This window comes from Cherax quadricarinatus, chromosome 40 (genome assembly GCF_038502225.1).
Source record: "Cherax quadricarinatus isolate ZL_2023a chromosome 40, ASM3850222v1, whole genome shotgun sequence".
NCBI lineage: Eukaryota > Metazoa > Arthropoda > Malacostraca > Decapoda > Parastacidae > Cherax > Cherax quadricarinatus.
The window spans coordinates 12,038,377-12,061,864 of NC_091331.1; the positions used below are offsets into that span (position 1 = coordinate 12,038,377).

Sequence of the window (23,488 nt, forward strand, 5' to 3'; positions counted from 1 at the left end):
TCCGTGCGATAACTGGAAAATGACTTTTCTGGTCGGTTTGTAACTTTTAGAGCCGGCGTGTTGTGCTGAACGGAAGGATCGTCTTGGTGTTCGTCTGTGTAGGCAGTAGTGTGACTGGTATGTTATAGTGAGTAGTGTGACTAGTATGTTATAGTGAGTAGTGTGACTGGTATGTTATAGTGAGTAGTGTGACTGGTATGTTATAGTGAGTAGTGTGACTGGTATGTTATAGTGAGTAGTGTGACTGGTATGTTATAGTGAGTAGTGTGACTGGTATGTTATAGTGAGTAGTGTGACTGGTATGTTATAGTGAGTAGTGTGACTGGTATGTTATAGTGAGTAGTGTGACTGGTATGTTATAGTGAGTAGTGTGACTGGCATGTTATAGTGAGTAGTGTGACTGGTATGTTATAGTGAGTAGTGTGACTGGTATGTTATAGTGAGTAGTGTGACTGGTATGTTATAGTTATAGAGTAGTGTGACTGGTATGTTATAGTGAGTAGTGTGACTGGTATGTTATAGTGAGTAGTGTGACTGGTATGTTATAGTGAGTAGTGTGACTGGTATGTTATAGTGAGTAGTGTGACTGGTATGTTATAGTGAGTAGTGTGACTGGTATGTTATGTTTTAGTGAGTAGTGTGTCTGGTATGTTATAGTGAGTAGTGTGACTGGTATGTTATAGTGAGTAGTGTGACTGGCATGTTATAGTGAGTAGTGTGACTGGTATGTTATAGTGAGTAGTGTGACTGGTATGTTATAGTGAGTAGTGTGACTGGTATGTTATAGCGAGTAGTGTGACTGGTATGTTATAGCGAGTAGTGTGACTGGTATGTTATAGTGAGTAGTGTGACTGGTATGTTATAGTGAGTAGTGTGACTGGTATGTTATAGTGAGTAGTGTGACTGGTATGTTATAGTGAGTAGTGTGACTGGTATGTTATAGTGAGTAGTGTGACTGGTATGTTATAGTGAGTAGTGTGACTGGTATGTTATAGTGAGTAGTGTGACTGGCATGTTATAGTGAGTAGTGTGACTGGTATGTTATAGTGAGTAGTGTGACTGGTATGTTATAGTGAGTAGTGTGACTGGTATGTTATAGTGAGTAGTGTGACTGGTATGTTATAGTGAGTAGTGTGACTGGTATGTTATAGTGAGTAGTGTGACTGGTATGTTATAGTGAGTAGTGTGACTGGTATGTTATAGTGAGTAGTGTGACTGGTATGTTATAGTGAGTAGTGTGACTGGTATGTTATAGTGAGTAGTGTGACTGGTATGTTATAGTGAGTAGTGTGACTGGTAGTGAGTATGTGACTGTATGTTATAGTAGTAGTGTGACTGGTATGTTATAGTGAGTAGTGTGACTGGTATGTTATAGCGAGTAGTGACTGGTAGTTATAGTGTGTGACTGGTATGTTATAGTGAGTAGTGTGACTGGTATGTTATAGTGAGTAGTGTGACTGGTATGTTATAGTGAGTAGTGTGACTGGTATGTTATAGTGAGTAGTGTGACTGGTATGTTATAGTGAGTAGTGTGACTGGTATGTTATAGTGAGTAGTGTGACTGGTATGTTATAGTGAGTAGTGTGACTGGTATGTTATAGTGAGTATGTGACTGGTATGTTATAGTGAGTAGTGTGACTGGTATGTTATAGTGAGTAGTGTGACTGGTATGTTATAGTGAGTAGTGTGACTGGTATGTTATAGTGAGTAGTGTGACTGGTATGTTATAGTGAGTAGTGTGACTGGTGTTATAGTGAGTAGTGTGACTGGTATGTTATAGTGAGTAGTGTGACTGGTATGTTATAGTGAGTAGTGTGACTGGTATAGTGAGTAGTGTGACTGTATGTTATAGTAGTAGTGTGACTGGTATGTTATAGTGAGTAGTGTGACTGGTATGTTATAGTGAGTAGTGTGACTGGTATGTTATAGTGAGTAGTGTGACTGGTATGTTATAGTGAGTAGTGTGACTGGCATGTTATAGTGAGTAGTGTGACTGGTATGTTATAGTGAGTAGTGTGACTGGTATGTTATAGTGAGTAGTGTGACTGGTATGTTATAGTGAGTAGTGTGACTGGTATGTTATAGTGAGTAGTGTGACTGGTATGTTATAGTGAGTAGTGTGACTGGTATGTTATAGTGAGTAGTGTGACTGGTATGTTATAGTGAGTAGTGTGACTGGTATGTTATAGTGAGTAGTGTGACTGGTATGTTATAGTGAGTAGTGTGACTGGTATGTTATAGTGAGTAGTGTGACTGGTATGTTATAGTGAGTAGTGTGACTGGTATGTTATAGTGAGTAGTGTGACTGGTATGTTATAGTGAGTAGTGTGACTGGTATGTTATAGTGAGTAGTGTGACTGGTATGTTATAGTGATGTTATAGTGAGTAGTGTGACTGGTATGTTATAGTGAGTAGTGTGACTGGTATGTTATAGTGAGTAGTGTGACTGGTATGTTATAGTGAGTAGTGTGACTGGTATGTTATAGTGTAGTGTGACTGGTATGTTATAGTGAGTAGTGTGACTGGTATGTTATAGTGAGTAGTGTGACTGGTATGTTATAGTGAGTAGTGTGACTGGTATGTTATAGTGAGTAGTGTGACTGGTATGTTATAGTGAGTAGTGTGACTGGTATGTTATAGTGAGTAGTGTGACTGGTATGTTATAGTGAGTAGTGTGACTGGTATGTTATAGTGAGTAGTGTGACTGGTATGTTATAGTGAGTAGTACTGGTATGTTATAGTGAGTAGTGTGACTGGTATGTTATAGTGAGTAGTGTGACTGGTATGTTATAGTGAGTAGTGTGACTGGTATGTTATAGTAGTAGTGTGACTGGTATGTTATAGTGAGTAGTGTGACTGGTATGTTATAGTGAGTAGTGTGACTGGTATGTTATAGTGAGTAGTGTGACTGGTATGTTATAGTGAGTAGTGTGACTGGTATGTTATAGTGAGTAGTGTGACTGGTATGTTATAGTGAGTAGTGTGACTGGTATGTTATAGTGAGTAGTGTGACTGGTATGTTATAGTGAGTAGTGTGACTGGTATGTTATAGTGAGTAGTGTGACTGGTATGTTATAGTGAGTAGTGTGACTGGTATGTTATAGTGAGTAGTGTGACTGGTATGTTATAGTGAGTATGTGACTGTATGTTATAGTGAGTGACTGGTATAGTGAGTATAGTGAGTAGTGTGTGACTGGTATGTTATAGTGAGTAGTGTGACTGGTATGTTATAGTGAGTAGTGTGACTGGTATGTTATAGTGAGTAGTGTGACTGGCATGTTATAGTGAATAGTGTGACTGGTATGTTATAGTGAGTAGTGTGACTGGTAGTGAGAGACAATATATCATAATTAATGCATGAAACATCAACACCATCCAGTTTTCTCCTCATTCCATGTATGTTGCATACGTAAAAGAGATGTGTGTGTGTGTGTGTATATATATATATATATATATATATATATATATATATATATATATATATATATATATATATATATATATATATATATATAAACAATCGCAGACAGGCGATCTTAACTATGCAAGACAAGCCACGGGGGGTGGAAAGCTTTAGCTCAGGTACTTTCACACTTCTCAGTGCATCATCAGGAGCTATACAATGTTGAAAGACAGCAGCTGAAGGAGTGAGGGGAAGTTTTCTCAGAGTAGCGTAGTGCGGCTTTATCACCTGCCGCTGCCTCTCTCAGAATGTTGGCCAACGGTTTGTGCCACCCCGCACCACCACCAGCCTCCTCCCTCCATATGGGGTAGGAGGGTTTTGAGATGTCACATATTATGAAATTAGAAGATATAATAGCCAGCCCCAAGCTTTTTCTAGCTGCTTAGAACAGGTCACGTGACTTGACAAAATACGTTTCTCAGTGGATATTGTTATTCTGTGTAACCTTTTTAATTAATAAAAGAAAGAAAATGAATGTGCTCTTTGTGTGTTTAAATGTCCTGGTCTGAGGCACTGGAATGTTCCCAGGGGTTCACACAAGTATCTCTTTATATTTTCCCTGTTTAAGTTCGTTAATGAAGATAAGATGCCAGATATATTAAGCAAATTTCCTAAATGTGCTTGTAACAAGTAAGTGAACTGTACACGTAAATCCAGATGCATTTTTGTTAACCCTTTTGGGACCTAGTTTCTAGGCCTTTTGTGTATCCATATGTTCTTGTGCTACCCTCTACAGGATGGATCTGAGGCGCACAATAAACTAGCAACTTCGGAGGCAGAATCTAATCTAGACAGTCACCCATATGACTGTGTAACAGAAAAAGATGTACGTTATTAAGAGGATGAAGTGAAGGCATGTGTGTTGATCACTTGTGACAGTGTACCGTGAGGGGTGTCCGGAAGGTGGATCACTAGCGCACTCACCTCACACACTGAGATCCGGGGTTCGTACCTCCGGTACGGCTGGATAACAGGACGTGTTTCCATTCAATTCAATTCAATTCAATTCAATTCAATTCAATTCAAATTCAATTCAAAGTTTATTCTCTATAAGGATTACAATGCTGAGTTTACAGAATTTGGTTATTGTGTGGTTTACATGTAGTAAAATAATAATTACAGAGTGTACCACTAGAACACCTAGCATGGCTAGGCATTTCGGGCCGACTTAAATTAAATCTTAAGTTTAAAATATTACAAAATTATGAGGTAAGTTGGTATTATGGCTAAGTGACTAAATACTAGTTTGTGAGTTTAGCAATGTGAATGCTTTTGTTTTGGCACAGTACATAGTTTCAGTATTGGAGTATCACAGGCCAACTTATGTTCATCCATCAGTATAAAATGGGTACCTGAGTGTTAGTCGACTGGTGTGGGTCGCATCCTGGGACAAAACTGACCTAATTTTCCCGAAATACTCAGCATAACAAGCAGCTTTCTATATAGTAGTATGTCATTGTTGTCAGCTAGGACTGTATACCTTGTACATGTACTGGTAGTAAATAAAGATATTATTATTATTATTATGAAACACGACACTGTGGTGATGTCACCATAAGTCATGGTGATGGAACCATAACAGTCAGGTGACAGAACCATAAGTCAAGGTGACTGCAGCATAACAGTGATGGTGAATTTATCATAACAGTTATGGTGGTGGCACCATAACAGCCATGGTGATCGCACCATAACAGTCATGGTGATCGCACCATAACAGTCATGGTGATGGCACCATAGCAGTCATGGTGTTGGCACCATAACACACACTGTCCGCCTCAAGCACAAAACCCACAGGGTGTATGTTGCGCAGTGTTCACTCTGAGTTGCTCTTCCATGCGGCAGCGGAATAAAGTGACGCGTATGTCGTTGCGCTGCGCACATGCGCAGTGATATTCTGTCTGATTCAGCTGATTAAGTTTTGTATTGTTTGTTATTCTCAGGTTACTGTGGTCTATGTTTACTGTGTATGTTACGTTACTTGTCAGTATGATCATACTTGTCGCATGATCATACCTGTCAGTATGATCACACTTATCAACACTAGCACGAGTGTTGTATCATGGTGTGAAGGTACGCCTCTCAGCTTGAAGATTTGGGTGAGTGAGAGGGAACACTGCAGGCGAGGTTACTCACTGCCTCACACTCACCAGCCTGTGAGTCCTCATGACACCTAGTGAGTGAGTGTCTCGTAAATATATCGCAGGCACTGGACAAGCACCTAAAGTCGGTACCTGACCAGCCGGGCTGTGGCTCGTACGTTGGATTGCGTGCAGTCAGCAGTAACAGCCTGGTTGATCAGGCTCTGATCCACCAGGAGGCCTGGTCATAGACCCGGCCGCGGGGGCGTTGACCCCCGGAACTCTCTCCAGGTAAACTAGCAAGTGTATATCATACCACACAAAATCTGCACACTGCCATAACAACATACTGGAGTGAGAGATATGGGACGAGGTGCAAGATAAACCCTGTGAAAAGTAGGGGTGCAGTGAACACAATAAGAGAACACTGTATCAACATTCGTGGCCCCAGATTATTCAACATCTTACCAGAAGATACCAAAAACACTGTTGGGACAACTGTAGAAGTCTTCAAGAGGAAACTGGACAAGTATCTTCACCAGGTGCCAGATCAACCAGGCTGTGATGGATATGTGGAGCTGCAGTTCACCAGCAGCAACAGCCTGGTTGACCAGGCAAGCACCAGACGAGCCTGGCCCATGGCCAGGCTCCGGGAATAGAAAAACTCTCGGGACTCTCACGAAAGGTATATAAAAGGCAAGAAAACAGCAAATAAGTACACTAGAGGTGCGGCATCAGGCTGGTTTAAAAGTGGAATGAATCGGTTGAAGCAGCGATAATGTCAATATTCCTCTTCAAGAATAGGTCCCTTCCCCGCAAACACAACTCGGGGAGCTGTGAATCGACCCCTGCAACCACATATAGGCGAGTACACAGGTGAGTACACATACACAAACAGAAACTGCCAGAATAAGATGAAGTACACAATGTTTTATCAGAGGATCAAGAGTCCTTGTCATCAGTATCAAGGATGAACTCAGAGGATCAAGAGTCCTTGTCATCAGTATCAAGGATGAACTCAGAGGATCAAGAGTCCTTGTCATCAGTATCAAGGATGAACTCATTCAGAATGACTTGGTCTAGCCAGGTCTTCCTGTCCCTCTCCTGATACAACACAATTTTCATGATATAAACCCGAGCCTGAAGTTGAATTCATATTACCTAATACACTAGAGATGGAGGCTACGACTTTGTTTACTACCCCAGGTCTTTATGCTGCCATGGATCGTCATAGTGCCACTCAGACCACTGATTGTAGCACAGGTAAACCAGTAGTCACTGCTGCCATGGGCCATCACAGTGCCACCATCACGTCAACCTTCACAGCGTCTGACCGCACCCCCGCTATAGGGCGGACACAAATAAAAGCGTCATCTTATAACAAAAACTTATGTCTAGCGATTTTTTTCCTGAGGAATATACTAATAACGAGATGCATGTACAAGTCACTTAACACATATTGCCCTTCTTTACTGAGGAATTGGCTTAGCGCTTTTTTTATTATTATTATTATAATTTACTGAGGAATAAATAGTTATCTATGTCTTAGGCGACTATTGTGTCTCGTATCATAGTGATTATGTAAATGTGTGAGGAACTCTAGCCAGCCTTGATGTCAGTTATATCCTGGGCACAGTGCCAGAGTGCTAGACAACTCCCCACTTGTTCGAAGTATTCAAGTGTTGGGCAGAAGGTTACTGCACACTCGCGTGCATCTAATGACTCAGGGCTCGATACGGCGTGAGCTGTCAGTGGCCCTATAAATCCCAACAAGAAGATTTAAGCAAAAATTCCCTGCTAAAGTTATCCGTAAATGAGTCCGCGCCAACTTCTGGCGACCCACATACGCTCGGTCAAGGCGGTAAAACACTTTCCTAAAGAACCTATGACGCTGATGACTGACCAAGGTTAGGTTAGGTAAGGTTCGTCAAGAAACAGGACAAGTGTTTCCTGACGAGGGTCTTAGTCAGATGATGACACGCCGTTGAAGCGTTTCGCCTACACAGTAGGCTTCTTCAGTCAAATACAGGTGGAGCAGTAGTAGTGGAATAAAGATGTAATCAGTCCGTCAACCATGGGCAAAAAGTATCTGAGGTGGTCAGTCCCTCAGCCTGAAGAATTGTTCAGCTCCATGGTCTGGAACGATATAGTTCAAGGCTACCTACCTGGAGTCTACCTGGAAGGCATTCCGGGGATCAGTGCCCCCGCGGCCCGGTCCACGACCAGGCCTCCCGGTTGATTAGGGCCTGATCAACGAGGCTATTACTGCTGGCCGCACGTAGTCCAACGTACGAACCACAGCCCGGCTGATCCGGCACTGACTTTGGGCATCTGTCCAGCTCCCTCTTGAAGACAACCAGAGTTCTATTGGTAATGCCCTTTATAACTGGTGGGAGGCTGTTGAACAGTCTTGGGCCCTGGACACTTATTGTGTTTTCTCTTAGTGTACCAATGGCGCCCCTACTTTTCACTGGGGGTATGTTGCACCGCTTGCCAAGTCTTTTGCTTTCGTAGGGAGTGATTTCTGTGGGACTGACCACCTCAGATACTTTGTCTCCAAGGTTGATGGCCTGATTACATCTATATTTAACTACTACTACCACTACTGCTCCCTTTGTATTTGACTGAAGAAGTCTACTGTGTAGGCCAACACCCAACTGTTGCACATGTGTCTTAACGACAGCTGTTAGGTGGTGGTGGTGGTGGTGGTGGTGGTGGTGGTGACCTCGGTCTACTGTGTGGGTGTTGCTGGGATATTGATTAACTGAAAGAATGTGGAGGTGAGACTGTGCCACGTGACTGAACATTAATTATGATGACTGAGGATGTGAGACTGAGAGCAGGTGAGTAAACACAACTATGGTGTTGCAGGTAAGATAATTAATGTGTTGCTGGTGTTACAGGTGTGGGTGGTGTGGGTGACAGCCCTGGTGTGTGTGGGGTTCCCTGCTGACCCACAACCCAGGAAGTTTATCTACCAGGCCGGCTTCCCTTCCGTCCGCCTCTACCCTGTCTACCCTGACCGTCTACACCAGCTGTCCTCAGGTTAGTCTACCAAGATAGTTCACGATGTTTCAACACTGGATGTTGCAGTGAACATGTAACACATTACTTAACACATTACTTAGCACATTACTTAACACATTACTTAACAAACACGTAAAAATGTGTCACATGAAGCGAGACTAATAAACAAAGATTTAGCAAGCGTTGCTACCACCACCTGCCTCTACCAACACCTGCCACCACCTGCCTCTACCACCACCTGCCTCTACCAACACCTGCCACCACCTGCCTCTACCAACACCTGCCACCACCTGCCTCTACCAACACCTGCCACCACCTGCCTCTACCACCACCTGCCTCTACCAACACCTGCCACCACCTGCCTCTACCAACACCTGCCACCACCTGCCTCTACCACCACATGCCTCTACCAACACCTGCCACCACTTGCCTCTACCAACACCTGCCACCACCTGCTTCTACCAACACCTGCCACCACCTGCCTCTACCAACACCTGGCACCACCTGCCCTCTACCACCACCTGCCCTCTACCACCACCTGCCCTCTACCACCACCTACCCTCTACCACCACCTACCCTCTACCACCACCTGCCCTCTACCACCACCTGCCCTCTACCACCACCTACCCTCTACCACCACCTACCTCTACCACCACCTACCCTCTACCACCACCTACCCTCTACCACCACCTACCCTCTACCACCACCTACCCTCTACCACCATCTACCCTCTACCACCACCTGCCCTCTACCACCACCTACCTCTACCACCACCTACCCTCTACCACCACCTACCCTCTACCACCACCTACCCTCTACCACCACCTACCCTCTACCACCACCTGCCCTCTACCACCACCTACCCTCTACCACCACCTACCCTCTACCACCACCTACCCTCTACCACCACCTACCCTCTACCACCACCTGCCCTCTACCACCACCTACCCTCTACCACCACCTACCCTCTACCACCACCTACCCTCTACCACCACCTGCCCTCTACCACCACCTACCCTCTACCACCACCTACCCTCTACCACCACCTACCCTCTACCACCACCTACCCTCTACCACCATCTACCCTCTACCACCACCTGCCCTCTACCACAACCTACCTCTACCACCACCTACCCTCTACCACCACCTACCCTCTACCACCACCTACCCTCTACCACCACCTGCCCTCTACCACCACCTACCCTCTACCACCACCACCACCTCCCTCTACCACAACACCTACCCTCTACCACCACCTACCCTCTACCACCACCTCTACCACCACCTACCCTCTACCACCACCTACCCTCTACCACCACCTACCCTCTACCACCACCTGCCCTCTACCACCACCTACCCTCTACCACCACCTACCCTCTACCACCACCTGCCACCACCTGCCTCTACCAACACCTGCCACCACCTGCCTCTACCACCACCTGCCCTCTACCACAACCTACCTCTACCACCACCTACCCTCTACCACCACCTACCCTCTACCACCACCTGCCCTCTACCACCACCCACTCTCTACCAACACCTGCCACCACCTGCCTCTACCAACACCTGCCACCACCTGCCTCTACCAACACCTGCCACCACCTGCCTCTACCAACACCTGCCACCACCTGCTTCTACCAACACCTGCCACCACCTGCCTCTACCAACACCTGCCACCACCTGCTTCTACCAACACCTGCCACCACCACCTGGCCCTCTACCACCACCTGCCCTCTACCACCACCTGCCCTCTACCACCACCTACCCTCTACCACCACCTACCCTCTACCACCACCTGCCCTCTACCACCACCTACCCTCTACCACCACCTACCCTCTACCACCACCTACCCTCTACCACCACCTACCCTCTATCACCACCTACACCACCTACCCTCTACCACCACCTACACCACCACCTCCCCTCCACCACCACCTGCCCTCTACCACCACCTACCCTCTACCACCACCTACCCTCTACCACCACCTACCCTCTACCACCACCTGCCCTCTACCACCACCTACCCTCTACCACCACCTGCCCTCTACCACCACCTGCCCTCTACCACCATCTACCCTCTACCACCACCTACCCTCTACCATCACCTACCCTCTACCACCACCTACCCTCTACCAACACCTGCCCTCTACCACCACCTGCCCTCTACCACCACCTGCCCTCTACCACCACCTACCCTCTACCACCACCTACCCTCTACCACCACCTACCCTCTACCACCACCTACCCTCTACCACCATCTACCCTCTACCACCACCTGCCCCATACCATAACCTACCTCTACCACCACCTACCCTCTACCACCACCTACCCTCTACCACCACCTACCCTCTACCACCACCTACCTCTACCACCACCTACCCTCTACCACCACCTACTTCTACCACCACCTACCCTCTACCACCACCTGCCCTCTACCACCACCTGCCTTCTACCACCACCTGCCCTCTACCACCTCATATCTCTACCACCACCTGCCCTCTACCACCACCTGCCCTCTACCACCTCGTACCTCTACCACCACCTGCCCTCTACCACCACCTGCCCTCTACCACCTCGTACCTCTACCACCACCTGCCCTCTACCACCTCGTACCTCTACCACCACCTCCCCTCTACCACCTCGTACCTCTACCACCTCCTACCTCTACCACCACCTGCCCTCTACCACCTCCTACCTCTACCACCTCCTACCTCTACCACCACTTGCCCTCTACCACCTCCTACCTCTACCACCTCCTACCTCTACCACCACCTGGGCTCTACCACCTCGTACCTCTACCACCTCCTACCTCTACCACCACCTCCCCTCTACCACCTCGTACCTTTACCACCTCCTACTTCTACCACCACCTGCCCTCTACCACCTCGTACCTCTACCACCTCCTACCTCTACCACCACCTGCCCTCTACCACCTCCTACCTCTACCACCACCTGCCCTCTACCACCTCGTACCTCTACCACCTCGTACCTCTACCACCACCTGCCCTCTACCACCTCGTACCTCTACCACCTCCTACCTCTACCACCACCTACCTCTACCACCGCCTACCTCTACCACCACCTGCCTCTACTACAACCTACCCTCTACTACCACCTACCCTTTAGAACCACCTACCCTCTACCACCACCTACCCTCTACCACCACCTACCCTCTACCACCACCTATCTCTACCACCACCTACCTCTAGCACCACCTACTTTCTACTACCACCTACCCTCTACCACCACCTACCCTCTACCACCACCAACCCCCTACCACCAGACCATTACATTTTCCCAAGTTGGGGGTAAAGGAGGGGGAACAAGCAGGCCCACGAATGCCTACTAGGAGGTGCCACATTTCTTTGTATACTCTTAATTTGTTAGACCTACTAGTAATTGAGCCCAGAGGCTGATGCACTACACACTACTACTTATACGTACTTAAGCTAACTTAGATTGATTTAGCTTAATAACGACAACAGCGCACGTAATACACAATAGGCAGTAGGCACCAGTGCAGCCGCCACGAGTGCCCACGGGGTATGCAGTGCGCCTGCCAGTTAGTCATAAAAAAACATCGTGAGCATACGACGACTTATCCTGAAGCTGTGTAGTGAAGTCCTCTAACATTCGATAACACATTACGATGCGAATTAGATACATTTCAGCGAGATAACTGCCATCTAGCTAGTGAACTAGACGGTTACCCGCGACTCTTACAGGTCTCTAGAACCACGGCCACATCACCCCTCCACGTGAGTACCTTCACTGTACTGAATACGCATTTGTACATTGTGGCTAAATGTAAGGGTGCTACCACCAGAGGTCTACTGTGCAACCGTCAACACACACACTGTCCATGTGTGACAGAGGTAAGTATATTACTTCAAGTAACTAGGAATGAGGTGGCAGGTTCCTAGCCTGGATCCAACATTGACTGGCCAAGGATCACTAACTTAACCAGTCAGAACCCACAGACACACTATATTCTACACACCATCACCTACCACCACCTTCAACAACCTGCCACCACCACCACCACCACCTTCAACCACCTACCACCACCTACCACCACCACCACCACCACCACCTTCAACCACCTACCACCACCACCACCACCACCACCACCACCTTCAACCACCTACCACCACCACCACCACCACCACCACCACCACTTTCAACCACCTGCCACCACCACCACCACCACCACCTTCAACCACCTACCACCACCCCCACCACCAACAACCACCACCCCCCACCACCACCACCACCACCACATTCCCCCACCTACCACCACCTACCACCACCACCACCACCACCACCTCCTTCAACCACCTACCACCACCACCACCACCACCACCACCACCACCACCACCACCACCACCACCACCACCACCACCACCACCTTCAACCACCTACCACCACCACCACCACCACCACCTTCAACCACCTACAACCACCACCACTACCTACAACCATTACCACCACCACCACCACCACCTACAACCACCACCACCCCCACCACCACCACCACCACCTACAACCACCACCACCACCACCACCACCACCTACAACCACCACCACTACCTACAACCAGCACCACCACCACCTACCAGTAATATCACAGCATGTTATCTTACCTTGTTCAACTCTTTCACACACTTTCCAGCACTGTCTGTGGTTACTAGTGTTACCTGAGGGAATAACTGTGTTGCAGGTGTATAACAATACAAGGTTGTGTTACATTACACTACACAACACAAGGTTGTGTTACACTACACAACACAAGGTTGTGTTACACTACACAACACAAGGTTGTGTTACACTACACAACACAAGGTTGTGTTATACTACACAACACAAGGTTGTGTTACACCACACAACACAAGGTTGTGTTACACAACACAACACAAGGTTGTGTTACACTACATAACACAAGGTTGTGTTACACAACACAACACAAGGTTGTGTTACACTACATAACACAAGGTTGTGTTACACAACACAACACAAGGTTGTGTTACACTACACAACACAAGGTTGTGTTACACTACACAACACAAGGTTGTGTTACACCACACAACACAAGGTTGTGTTACACCATACAACACAAGGTTGTGTTACACCACACAACACAAGGTTGTGTTACACCATACAACAAAAGGTTGTGTTACACTACACAACACAAGGTTGTGTTACACCACACAACACAAGGTTGTGTTACACCATACAACACAAGGTTGTGTTACACTACACAACACAAGGTTGTGTTACACTACACAACACAAGGTTGTGTTACACCACACAACACAAGGTTGTGTTACACCATACAACACAAGGTTGTGTTACACCACACAAGGTTGTGTTACACTACATAACACAAGGTTGTGTTACACCACACAACACAATGTTGTGTTACACCACACAACACAAGGTTGTGTTACACCACACAACACAAGGTTGTGTTACACCACACAACACAAGGTTGTGTTACACCACACAACACAAGGTTGTGTTACACCACACAACACAAGGTTGTGTTACACCACACAACACAAGGTTGTGTTACACCACACAACACAAGGTTGTGTTACACCACACAAGGTTGTGTTACACCACACAACACAAGGTTGTGTTACACCACACAACACAAGGTTGTGTTACACCACACAACACAAGGTTGTGTTACACCACACAACACACCACACAACACAAGGTTGTGTTACACCACACAACACAAGGTTGTGTTACACCACACAACACAAGGTTGTGTTACACCACACAACACAAGGTTGTGTTACACCACACAACACAAGGTTGTGTTACACCACACAACACAAGGTTGTGTTACACCACACAACACAAGGTTGTGTTACACCACACAACACAAGGTTGTGTTACACCACACAACACAAGGTTGTGTTACACCACACAACACAAGGTTGTGTTACACCACACAACACAAGGTTGTGTTACACCACACAACACAAGGTTGTGGTTGTGTTACACCACACAACACAAGGTTGTGTTACACCACACAACACAAGGTTGTGTTACACCACACAACACAAGGTTGTGTTACACCACACAACACAAGGTTGTGTTACACCACACAACACAAGGTTGTGTTACACCACACAACACAAGGTTGTGTTACACCACACAACACAAGGTTGTGTTGTGTTACACCACACAACACAAGGTTGTGTTATACCACACAACACAAGGTTGTGTTACACAACACAAGGTTGTGTTACACCACAGGTTGTTGTGTTACACCACACAACACAATGTTGTGTTACACCACACAACACAAGGTTGTGTTACACCACACAACACAAGGTTGTGTTACACCACACAACACAAGGTTGTGTTACACCACACAACACAAGGTTGTGTTACACCACACAACACAAGGTTGTGTTACACCACACAACACAAGGTTGTGTTACACCACACAACACAAGGTTGTGTTACACCACACAACACAAGGTTGTGTTACACCACACAAGGTTGTGTTACACCACACAACACAAGGTTGTGTTACACCACACAAGGTTGTGTTACACCACACAAGGTTGTGTTACACCACACAACACAAGGTTGTGTTACACCACACAATGTTGTGTTACACCACACAACACAAGGTTGTGTTACACCACACAACACAAGGTTGTGTTACACCACACAACACAAGGTTGTGTTACACCACACAACACAAGGTTGTGTTACACCACACAAGGTTGTGTTACACCACACAAGGTTGTGTTACACCACACAACACAAGGTTGTGTTACACCACACAAGGTTGTTACACCACACAAGGTTGTGTTACACCACACAACACAAGGTTGTGTTACACCACACAAGGTTGTGTTACACCACACAACACAAGGTTGTGTTACACCACACAAGGTTGTGTTACACCACACAACACAAGGTTGTGTTACACCACACAACACAAGGTTGTGTTACACCACACAAGGTTGTGTTACACCACACAACACAAGGTTGTGTTACACCACACAAGGTTGTGTTACACCACACAACACAAGGTTGTGTTACACCACACAAGGTTGTGTTACACCACACAACACAAGGTTGTGTTACACCACACAACACAAGGTTGTGTTACACCACACAAGGTTGTGTTACACCACACAACACAAGGTTGTGTTACACCACACAAGGTTGCGTTACACCACACAACACAAGGTTGTGTTACACCACACAAGGTTGTGTTACACCACACAACACAAGGTTGTGTTACACCACACAACACAAGGTTATGTTACACCACACAAGGTTGTGTTACACCACACAACACAAGGTTGTGTTACACCACACAACACAAGGTTGTGTTACACCACACAACACAAGGTTGTGTTACACCACACAACACAAGGTTGTGTTACACCACACAACACAAGGTTGTGTTACACCACACAAGGTTGTGTTACACCACACAACACAAGGTTGTGTTACACCACACAACACAGGTTGTGTTACACCACACAACACAAGGTTGTGTTACACCACACAACACAAGGTTGTGTTACACCACACAACACAAGGTTGTGTTACACCACACAACACAAGGTTGTGTTACACCACACAAGGTTGTGTTACACCACACAACACAAGGTTGTGTTACACCACACAAGGTTGTGTTACACCACACAACACAAGGTTGTGTTACACCACACAACACAAGGTTGTGTTACACCACACAAGGTTGTGTTACACCACACAACACAAGGTTGTGTTACACCACACAACACAAGGTTGTGTTACACCACACAACACAAGGTTGTGTTACACCACACAACACAAGGTTGTGTTACACCACACAACACAAGGTTGTGTTACACCACACAACACAAGGTTGTGTTACACCACACAACACAAGGTTGTGTTACACCACACAACACAAGGTTGTGTTACACCACACAACACAAGGTTGTGTTACACCACACAACACAAGGTTGTGTTACACCACACAACACAAGGTTGTGTTACACCACACAAGGTTGTGTTACACCACACAACACAAGGTTGTGTTACACCACACAAGGTTGTGTTACACCACACAAGGTTGTGTTACACCACACAACACAAGGTTGTGTTACACCACACAAGGTTGTGTTACACCACACAACACAAGGTTGTGTTACACAACACAAGGTTGTGTTACACCACACAAGGTTGTGTTACACCACACAAGGTTGTGTTACACCACACAAGGTTGTGTTACACCACACAACACAAGGTTGTGTTACACTACACAACACAATGTTGTGTTTACACCACACAACACAAGGTTGTGTTACACTACACAACACAAGGTTGTGTTACACCACACAACACAAGGTTGTGTTACACTACACAACACAAGGTTGTGTTACACCACACAACACAAGGTTGTGTTACACCACACAAGGTTGTGTTACACCACACAACACAAGGTTGTGTTACACCACACAAGGTTGTGTTACACCACACAACACAAGGTTGTGTTACACCACACAAGGTTATGTTACACCACACAAAACACGGTTGTGTTACACCACACAAGGTTGTGTTACACCACACAACACAAGGTTGTGTTACACCACACAAAACACGGTTGTGTTACACCACACAAGGTTGTGTTACACCACACAACACAAGGTTGTGTTACACTACACAACACAATGTTGTGTTACACCACACAACACAAGGTTGTGTTACACCACACAATGTTGTGTTACACCACACAACACAAGGTTGTGTTACACCACACAAGGTTGTGTTACACCACACAACACAAGGTTGTGTTACACTACACAACACAATGTTGTGTTACACCACACAACACAAGACTGTGAAACATTTAACAAAGCTGTTTATCGCAATACCTGGACACAACACTCAGCAAATACACAGTGACACTGAGTGTATATCTCAGTATACTCACAAAACTTCTTGTAACTTCTACTGTTCAAAATATGTATGAAATGTGTTTGTGAGTGTTACTTTGTGAGTGTTACTTTGTGAGTGTTACTTTGTGAATGTTACTTTGTGAGTGTTCGTGAGTGTTACTTTGTGAGCTTTGCTTTGTGTGTTGCTTTGTGAGTGTTACTTTGCGAGTGTTTGTGAGTGTTACTTTGAGAGTGTTACTTTGAGAGTGTTACTTTGTGAGCGTTGCTTTGTGAGTGTTACTTTGCGAGTGTTAGTTTGTGAGTGTTAGTTTGTGAGTGTTAGTTTGTGAGTGTTTGAGAGTGTTACTTTGAGAGTGTTACTTTGAGAGTGTTACTTTGTGAGTGTTACTTTGTGAGCGTTGCTTTGTGTGTTGCTTTGTGAGTGTTGCTTTGTGAGTGTTTGTGAGTGTTAGGTTGTGAGTGTTAGTTTGTGAGTGTTAGTTTGTGAGTGTTAGTTTGTGAGTGTTACTTTGTGAGTGTTACTTTGTGAGTGTTACTTTGTGAGTGTTACTTTGTGAGTGTTTATTTGTGAGTGTTACTTTGTGAGTATTACTTTGTGAGTGTTTGTAAGTGTTACTTTGTGAGTGTTAATTTGTAAGTGTTACTTTGTGAGTGTTAGTTTGTGAGTGTTAGTTTGTGAGTGTTACTTTGTGAGTGTTAATTTGTGTTACTTTGTGAGTGTTGATTTGTGAGTGTTTGTGAGTTTTAGTTTGTGAGGGTTAGTTTGTGTTACTTTGTGAGTGTTAAGTTGTGAGTTTTAGTTTGTGAGTGTTACTTTGTGAGTGTTACTTTGTGAGTGTTACTTTGTGAGTGTTGCTTTGTGAGTGTTACTTTGTGAGTGTTGCTTTGTGAGTGTTGCATTGTGAGTGTTACTTTGTGAGTGTTACTTTGTGAGTGTTACTTTGTGAGTGTTACTTTGCGAGTGTTACTTTGTGAGTGTTACTTTGTGAGTGTTTGCAAATGTTACATTGCGAGTGTTACTTTGTGAGTGTTACTTGGTGAGTGTTACTTTGTGAGTGTTACTTTGTGTTACTTTGTGAGTGTTTGCAAATGTTACTTTGCGAGTGTTACTTTGTGAGTGTTACTTTGTGAGTGTTACTTTGTGAGTGTTACTTTGTGAGTGTTACTTTGTGAGTGTTTGCAAATGTTACTTTGCGAGTGTTACTTTGTGAGTGTTACTTTGTGAGTGTTACTTTGTGAGTGTTACTTTGCGAGTGTTACTTTGTGAGTGTTACTTTGTGAGTGTTACTTTGTGAGTGTTACTTTGCGAGTGTTACTTTGTGAGTGTTAGTTTCCCTATAACATATTCAGTGATAATCAAAGATTTGTCCTTGAAACATTAAATACCACCAGGAATATTAAATACCACCAGGAATATTAAATAACACCAGGGATATTAAATACCACCAGGTATATTAAATACCACCAGGAATATTAAATACCACCAGGAATATTAAATACCACCAGGAATATTAAATACCACCAGGAATATTAAATACCACCAGGAATATTAAATACCACCAGGAATATTAAATACCACCAGGAATATTAAATACCACCAGGAATATTAAATACCACCATGAATATTAAATACCACCAGGAATATTAAATACCACCAGGAATATTAAATACCACCAGGTATATTAAATACCACCAGGAATATTAAATACCACCAGGAATATTAAATACCACCAGGAATATTAAATACCACCAGGAATATTAAATACCACCAGGAATATTAAATACCACCAGGTATATTAAATACCACCAGGTATATTAAATACCACCAGGAATATTAAATACCACCAGGAATATTAAATACCACCAGGAATATTAAATACCACCAGGAATATTAAATACCACCAGGTATATTAAATACCACCAGGTATATATTAAAATACCACCAGGAATATTAAATACCACCAGGTATATTAAATACCACCAGGAATATTAAATACCACCAGGAATATTAAATACCACCAGGAATATTAAATACCACCAGGAATATTAAATACCACCAGGAATATTAAATACCACCAGGTATATTAAATACCACCAGGTATATTAAATACCACCAGGAATATTAAATACCACCAGGAATATTAAATACCACCAGGAATATTAAATGCCACCAGGTATATTAAATACCACCAGGTATATTAAATACCACCAGGAAAATTAAATACCACCAGGTATATTAAATACCACCAGGTATATTAAATACCACCAGGTATATTAAATACCACCAGGAATATTAAATACCACCAGGAATATTAAATACCACCAGGTATATTAAATACCACCAGGTATATTAAATACCACCAGGTATATTAAATACCACCAGGTATATTAAATACCACCAGGTATATTAAATACCACCAGGAATATTAAATACCACCAGGAATATTAAATACCACCAGGAATATTAAATACCACCAGGTATATTAAATACCATATTAAATACCACCAGGTATATTAAATACCACCAGGAATATTAAATACCACCATGAATATTAAATACCACCAGGAATATTAAATACCACCAGGAATATTAAATACCACCAGGTATATTAAATACCACCAGGAATATTAAATACCACCAGGAATATTAAATACCACCAGGAATATTAAATACCACCAGGTATATTAAATACCACCAGGAATATTAAATACCACCAGGTATATTAAATACCACCAGGAATATTAAATACCACCAGGAATATTAAATACCACCAGGAATATTAAATACCACCAGGTATATTAAATACCACCAGGTATATTAAATACCACCAGGTATATTAAATACCACCAGGAATATTAAATACCACCAGGAATATTAAATACCACCAGGAATATTAAATACCACCAGGTATATTAATATTACCACCAGGAATATTAAATATATTAAATACCACCAGGAATATTAAATACCACCAGGTATTATACCACCAGGTATATTAAATACCACCAGGTATATTAAATACCACCAGGAATATTAAATACCACCAGGTATATTAAATACCACCAGGTATATTAAATACCACCAGGAATATTAAATACCACCAGGAATATTAAATACCACCAGGAATATTAAATACCACCAGGAATATTAAATACCACCAGGTATATTAAATACCACCAGGTATACTAAATACCACCAGGAATATTAAATACCACCAGGAATATTAAATACCACCAGGTTTATTAAATACCACCAGGTATATTAAATACCACCAGGAATATTAAATACCACCAGGAATATTAAATACCACCAGGAATATTAAATACCACCAGGAATATTAAATACCACCAGGAATATTAAATACCACCAGGTATATTAAATACCACCAGGTATATTAAATACCACCAGGAATATTAAATACCACCAGGTATATTAAATACCACCAGGAATATTAAATACCACCAGGAATATTAAATACCACCAGGAATATTAAATACCACCAGGAATATTAAATACCACCAGGAATATTAAATACCACCAGGAATATTAAATACCACCAGGTATATTAAATACCACCAGGAATATTAAATACCACCAGGAATATTAAATACCACCAGGTATATTAAATACCACCAGGTATATTAAATACCACCAGGAATATTAAATACCACCAGATATATTAAATACCACCAGGAATATTAAGTACCACCAGGAATATTAAATACCACCAGGAATATTAAATACCACCAGGAATATTAAGTACCACCAGATATATTAAATACCACCAGGAATATTAAGTACCACCAGGAATATTAAATACCACCAGGAATATTAAATACCACCAGGAATATTAAGTACCACCAGGAATATTAAATACCACCTGATATATTAAATGCTACCAGGAATATAAAATGCTACCAGGAATATTAAATACCACCAGGAATATTAAATGCTACCAGGAATATTAAATACCACCAGGTATATTAAATACCACCAGGAATATTAAATGCCACCAGGAATATTAAATACCACCAGGAATATTAAATACCACCAGGAATATTAAATTCCACCAGGAATATTAAATACCACCAGGAATATTAAATACCACCAGGAATATTAAATACCACCAGGAATATTAAATACCACCAGGAATATTAAATACCACCAGGAATATTAAATACCACCAGGAATATTAAATACCACCAGGAATATTAAATACCACCAGGAATATTAAATACCACCAGGAATATTAAATACCACCAGGAATATTAAATACCACCAGGTATATTAAATACCACCAGGTATATTAAATACCACCAGGAATATTAAATGCCACCAGGAATATTAAATACCACCAGGAATATTAAATACCACCAGGAATATTAAATACCACCAGGAATATTAAATGCTTCCAGGAATATTAAATGCTACCAGGAATATTAAATACCACCAGGAATATTAAATACTACCAGGAATATTAAATACCACCAGGTATATTAAATACCACCAGGAATATTAAATGCCACCAGGAATATTAAATACCACCAGGAATATTAAATACCACCAGGAATATTAAATACCACCAGGAATATTAAATACCACCAGGAATATTAAATACCACCAGGAATATTAAATACCACCAGGAATATTAAATACCACCAGGAATATTAAATGCCACCAGGAATATTAAATACCACCAGGAATATTAAATACCACCAGGAATATTAAATACCACCAGGTATATTAAATACCACCAGGAATATTAAATACCACCAGGAATATTAAATACCACCAGGAATATTAAATACCACCAGGAATATTAAATGCCACCAAATGTTACTTTGCAAGTGTTACTTTGTGAGTGTTACTTTGTGAGTGTTAGTTTGTGAGTGTTAGTTTGTGAGTGTTACTTTGCAAATGTTACTTTGTGAGGGTTTCTTTGTGAGTGTTACTTTGCAAATATTACTTTGCGAGTGTTACTTTGTGAGTGTTGCTTTGTGAGTGTTAGTTTGTGAGTGATACTTTGCGAGTGTTACTTTGCAAATGTTACTTTGTGAGTGTTACTTTGTGAGTGTTACTTTGCAAATATTACTTTGCGAGTGTTACTTTGTGAGTGTTGCTTTGAGTGTTAGTTTCTGAGTGTTGCTTTTTGAGTGTTACTTTGTGAGTGTTAGTTTGTGGGTGTTAGTTTGTGAGTGTTACTTTGTGAGTGCTACTTTGCAAATGTTACTTTGTGAGTGTTACTTTGTGAGTGTTTCTTTGTGAGTGTTACTTTGCAAATGTTACTTTGCGAGTGTTACTTTGTGAGTGTTACTTTGTGAGTGTTACTTTGTGAGTGTTACTTTGTGAGTGTTACTTTGTGAGTGTTACTTTGTGAGTGTTACTTTGTGAGTGTTACTTTGTGAGTGTTACTTTGGGAGTGTTATTTTGTGAGTGTTACTTTGCAAAGGTCACTTTGCGAGTGTTACTTTGTGAGTGTTACTTGGTGAGTGTTACTTTGTGAGTGTTTGTGAGTGTTTGCAAATGTTACTTTGCGAGTGTTACTTTGTGAGTGTTTGCAAATGTTACTTTGCGAGTGATACTTTGTGAGTGTTACTTTCTGAGTGTTACTTTGTGAGTGTTACTTGGTGAGTGTTACTTGGTGAGTGCTACTTTGTGAGTGTTACTTTGTGAGTGTTTGCAAATGTTACTTTGCGAGTGTTACCTTGTGAGTGTTACTTTGTGAGTGTTACTTTGTGAGTGTTACTTTTTGTGTGTTACTTTGTGAGTGTTTGTGAGTTTTAGTTTGTGAGGGTTAGTTTGTGTTACTTAGTGAGTGTTAAGTTGTGAGTGTTAGTTTGTGAGTGTTACTTTGTGAGTGTTACTTTGTGAGTGTTGCTTTGTGAGTGTTACTTTGTGAGTGTAACTTTGTGAGTGTTGCATTGTGAGTGTTACTTTGCAAATGTTACTTTGCGAGTGTTACTTTGTGAGTGTTACTTTGTGAGTGTTACTTTGC

General features: G+C 43.0%; 1 protein-coding gene across 2 annotated transcripts in view; it reads left to right on the forward strand.

Annotated features, from left to right (window-relative positions):
- The window catches only part of LOC138853799 (mucin-22-like), a 276,359-nt gene that overhangs the window by 130,578 nt on the left and 122,293 nt on the right, over nucleotides 1-23,488 (forward strand). The window contains exon 2 of one of the 2 annotated variants that reach the window (XM_070092708.1): nucleotides 8,445-8,586. In XM_070092708.1, coding sequence (XP_069948809.1) covers nucleotides 8,445-8,586 — 142 coding nt within the window. Of the gene's footprint in view, nucleotides 1-8,444; nucleotides 8,587-12,341; nucleotides 12,444-23,488 lie in introns of those variants that run through there. The other variant, XM_070092709.1, reaches the window with a different exon arrangement.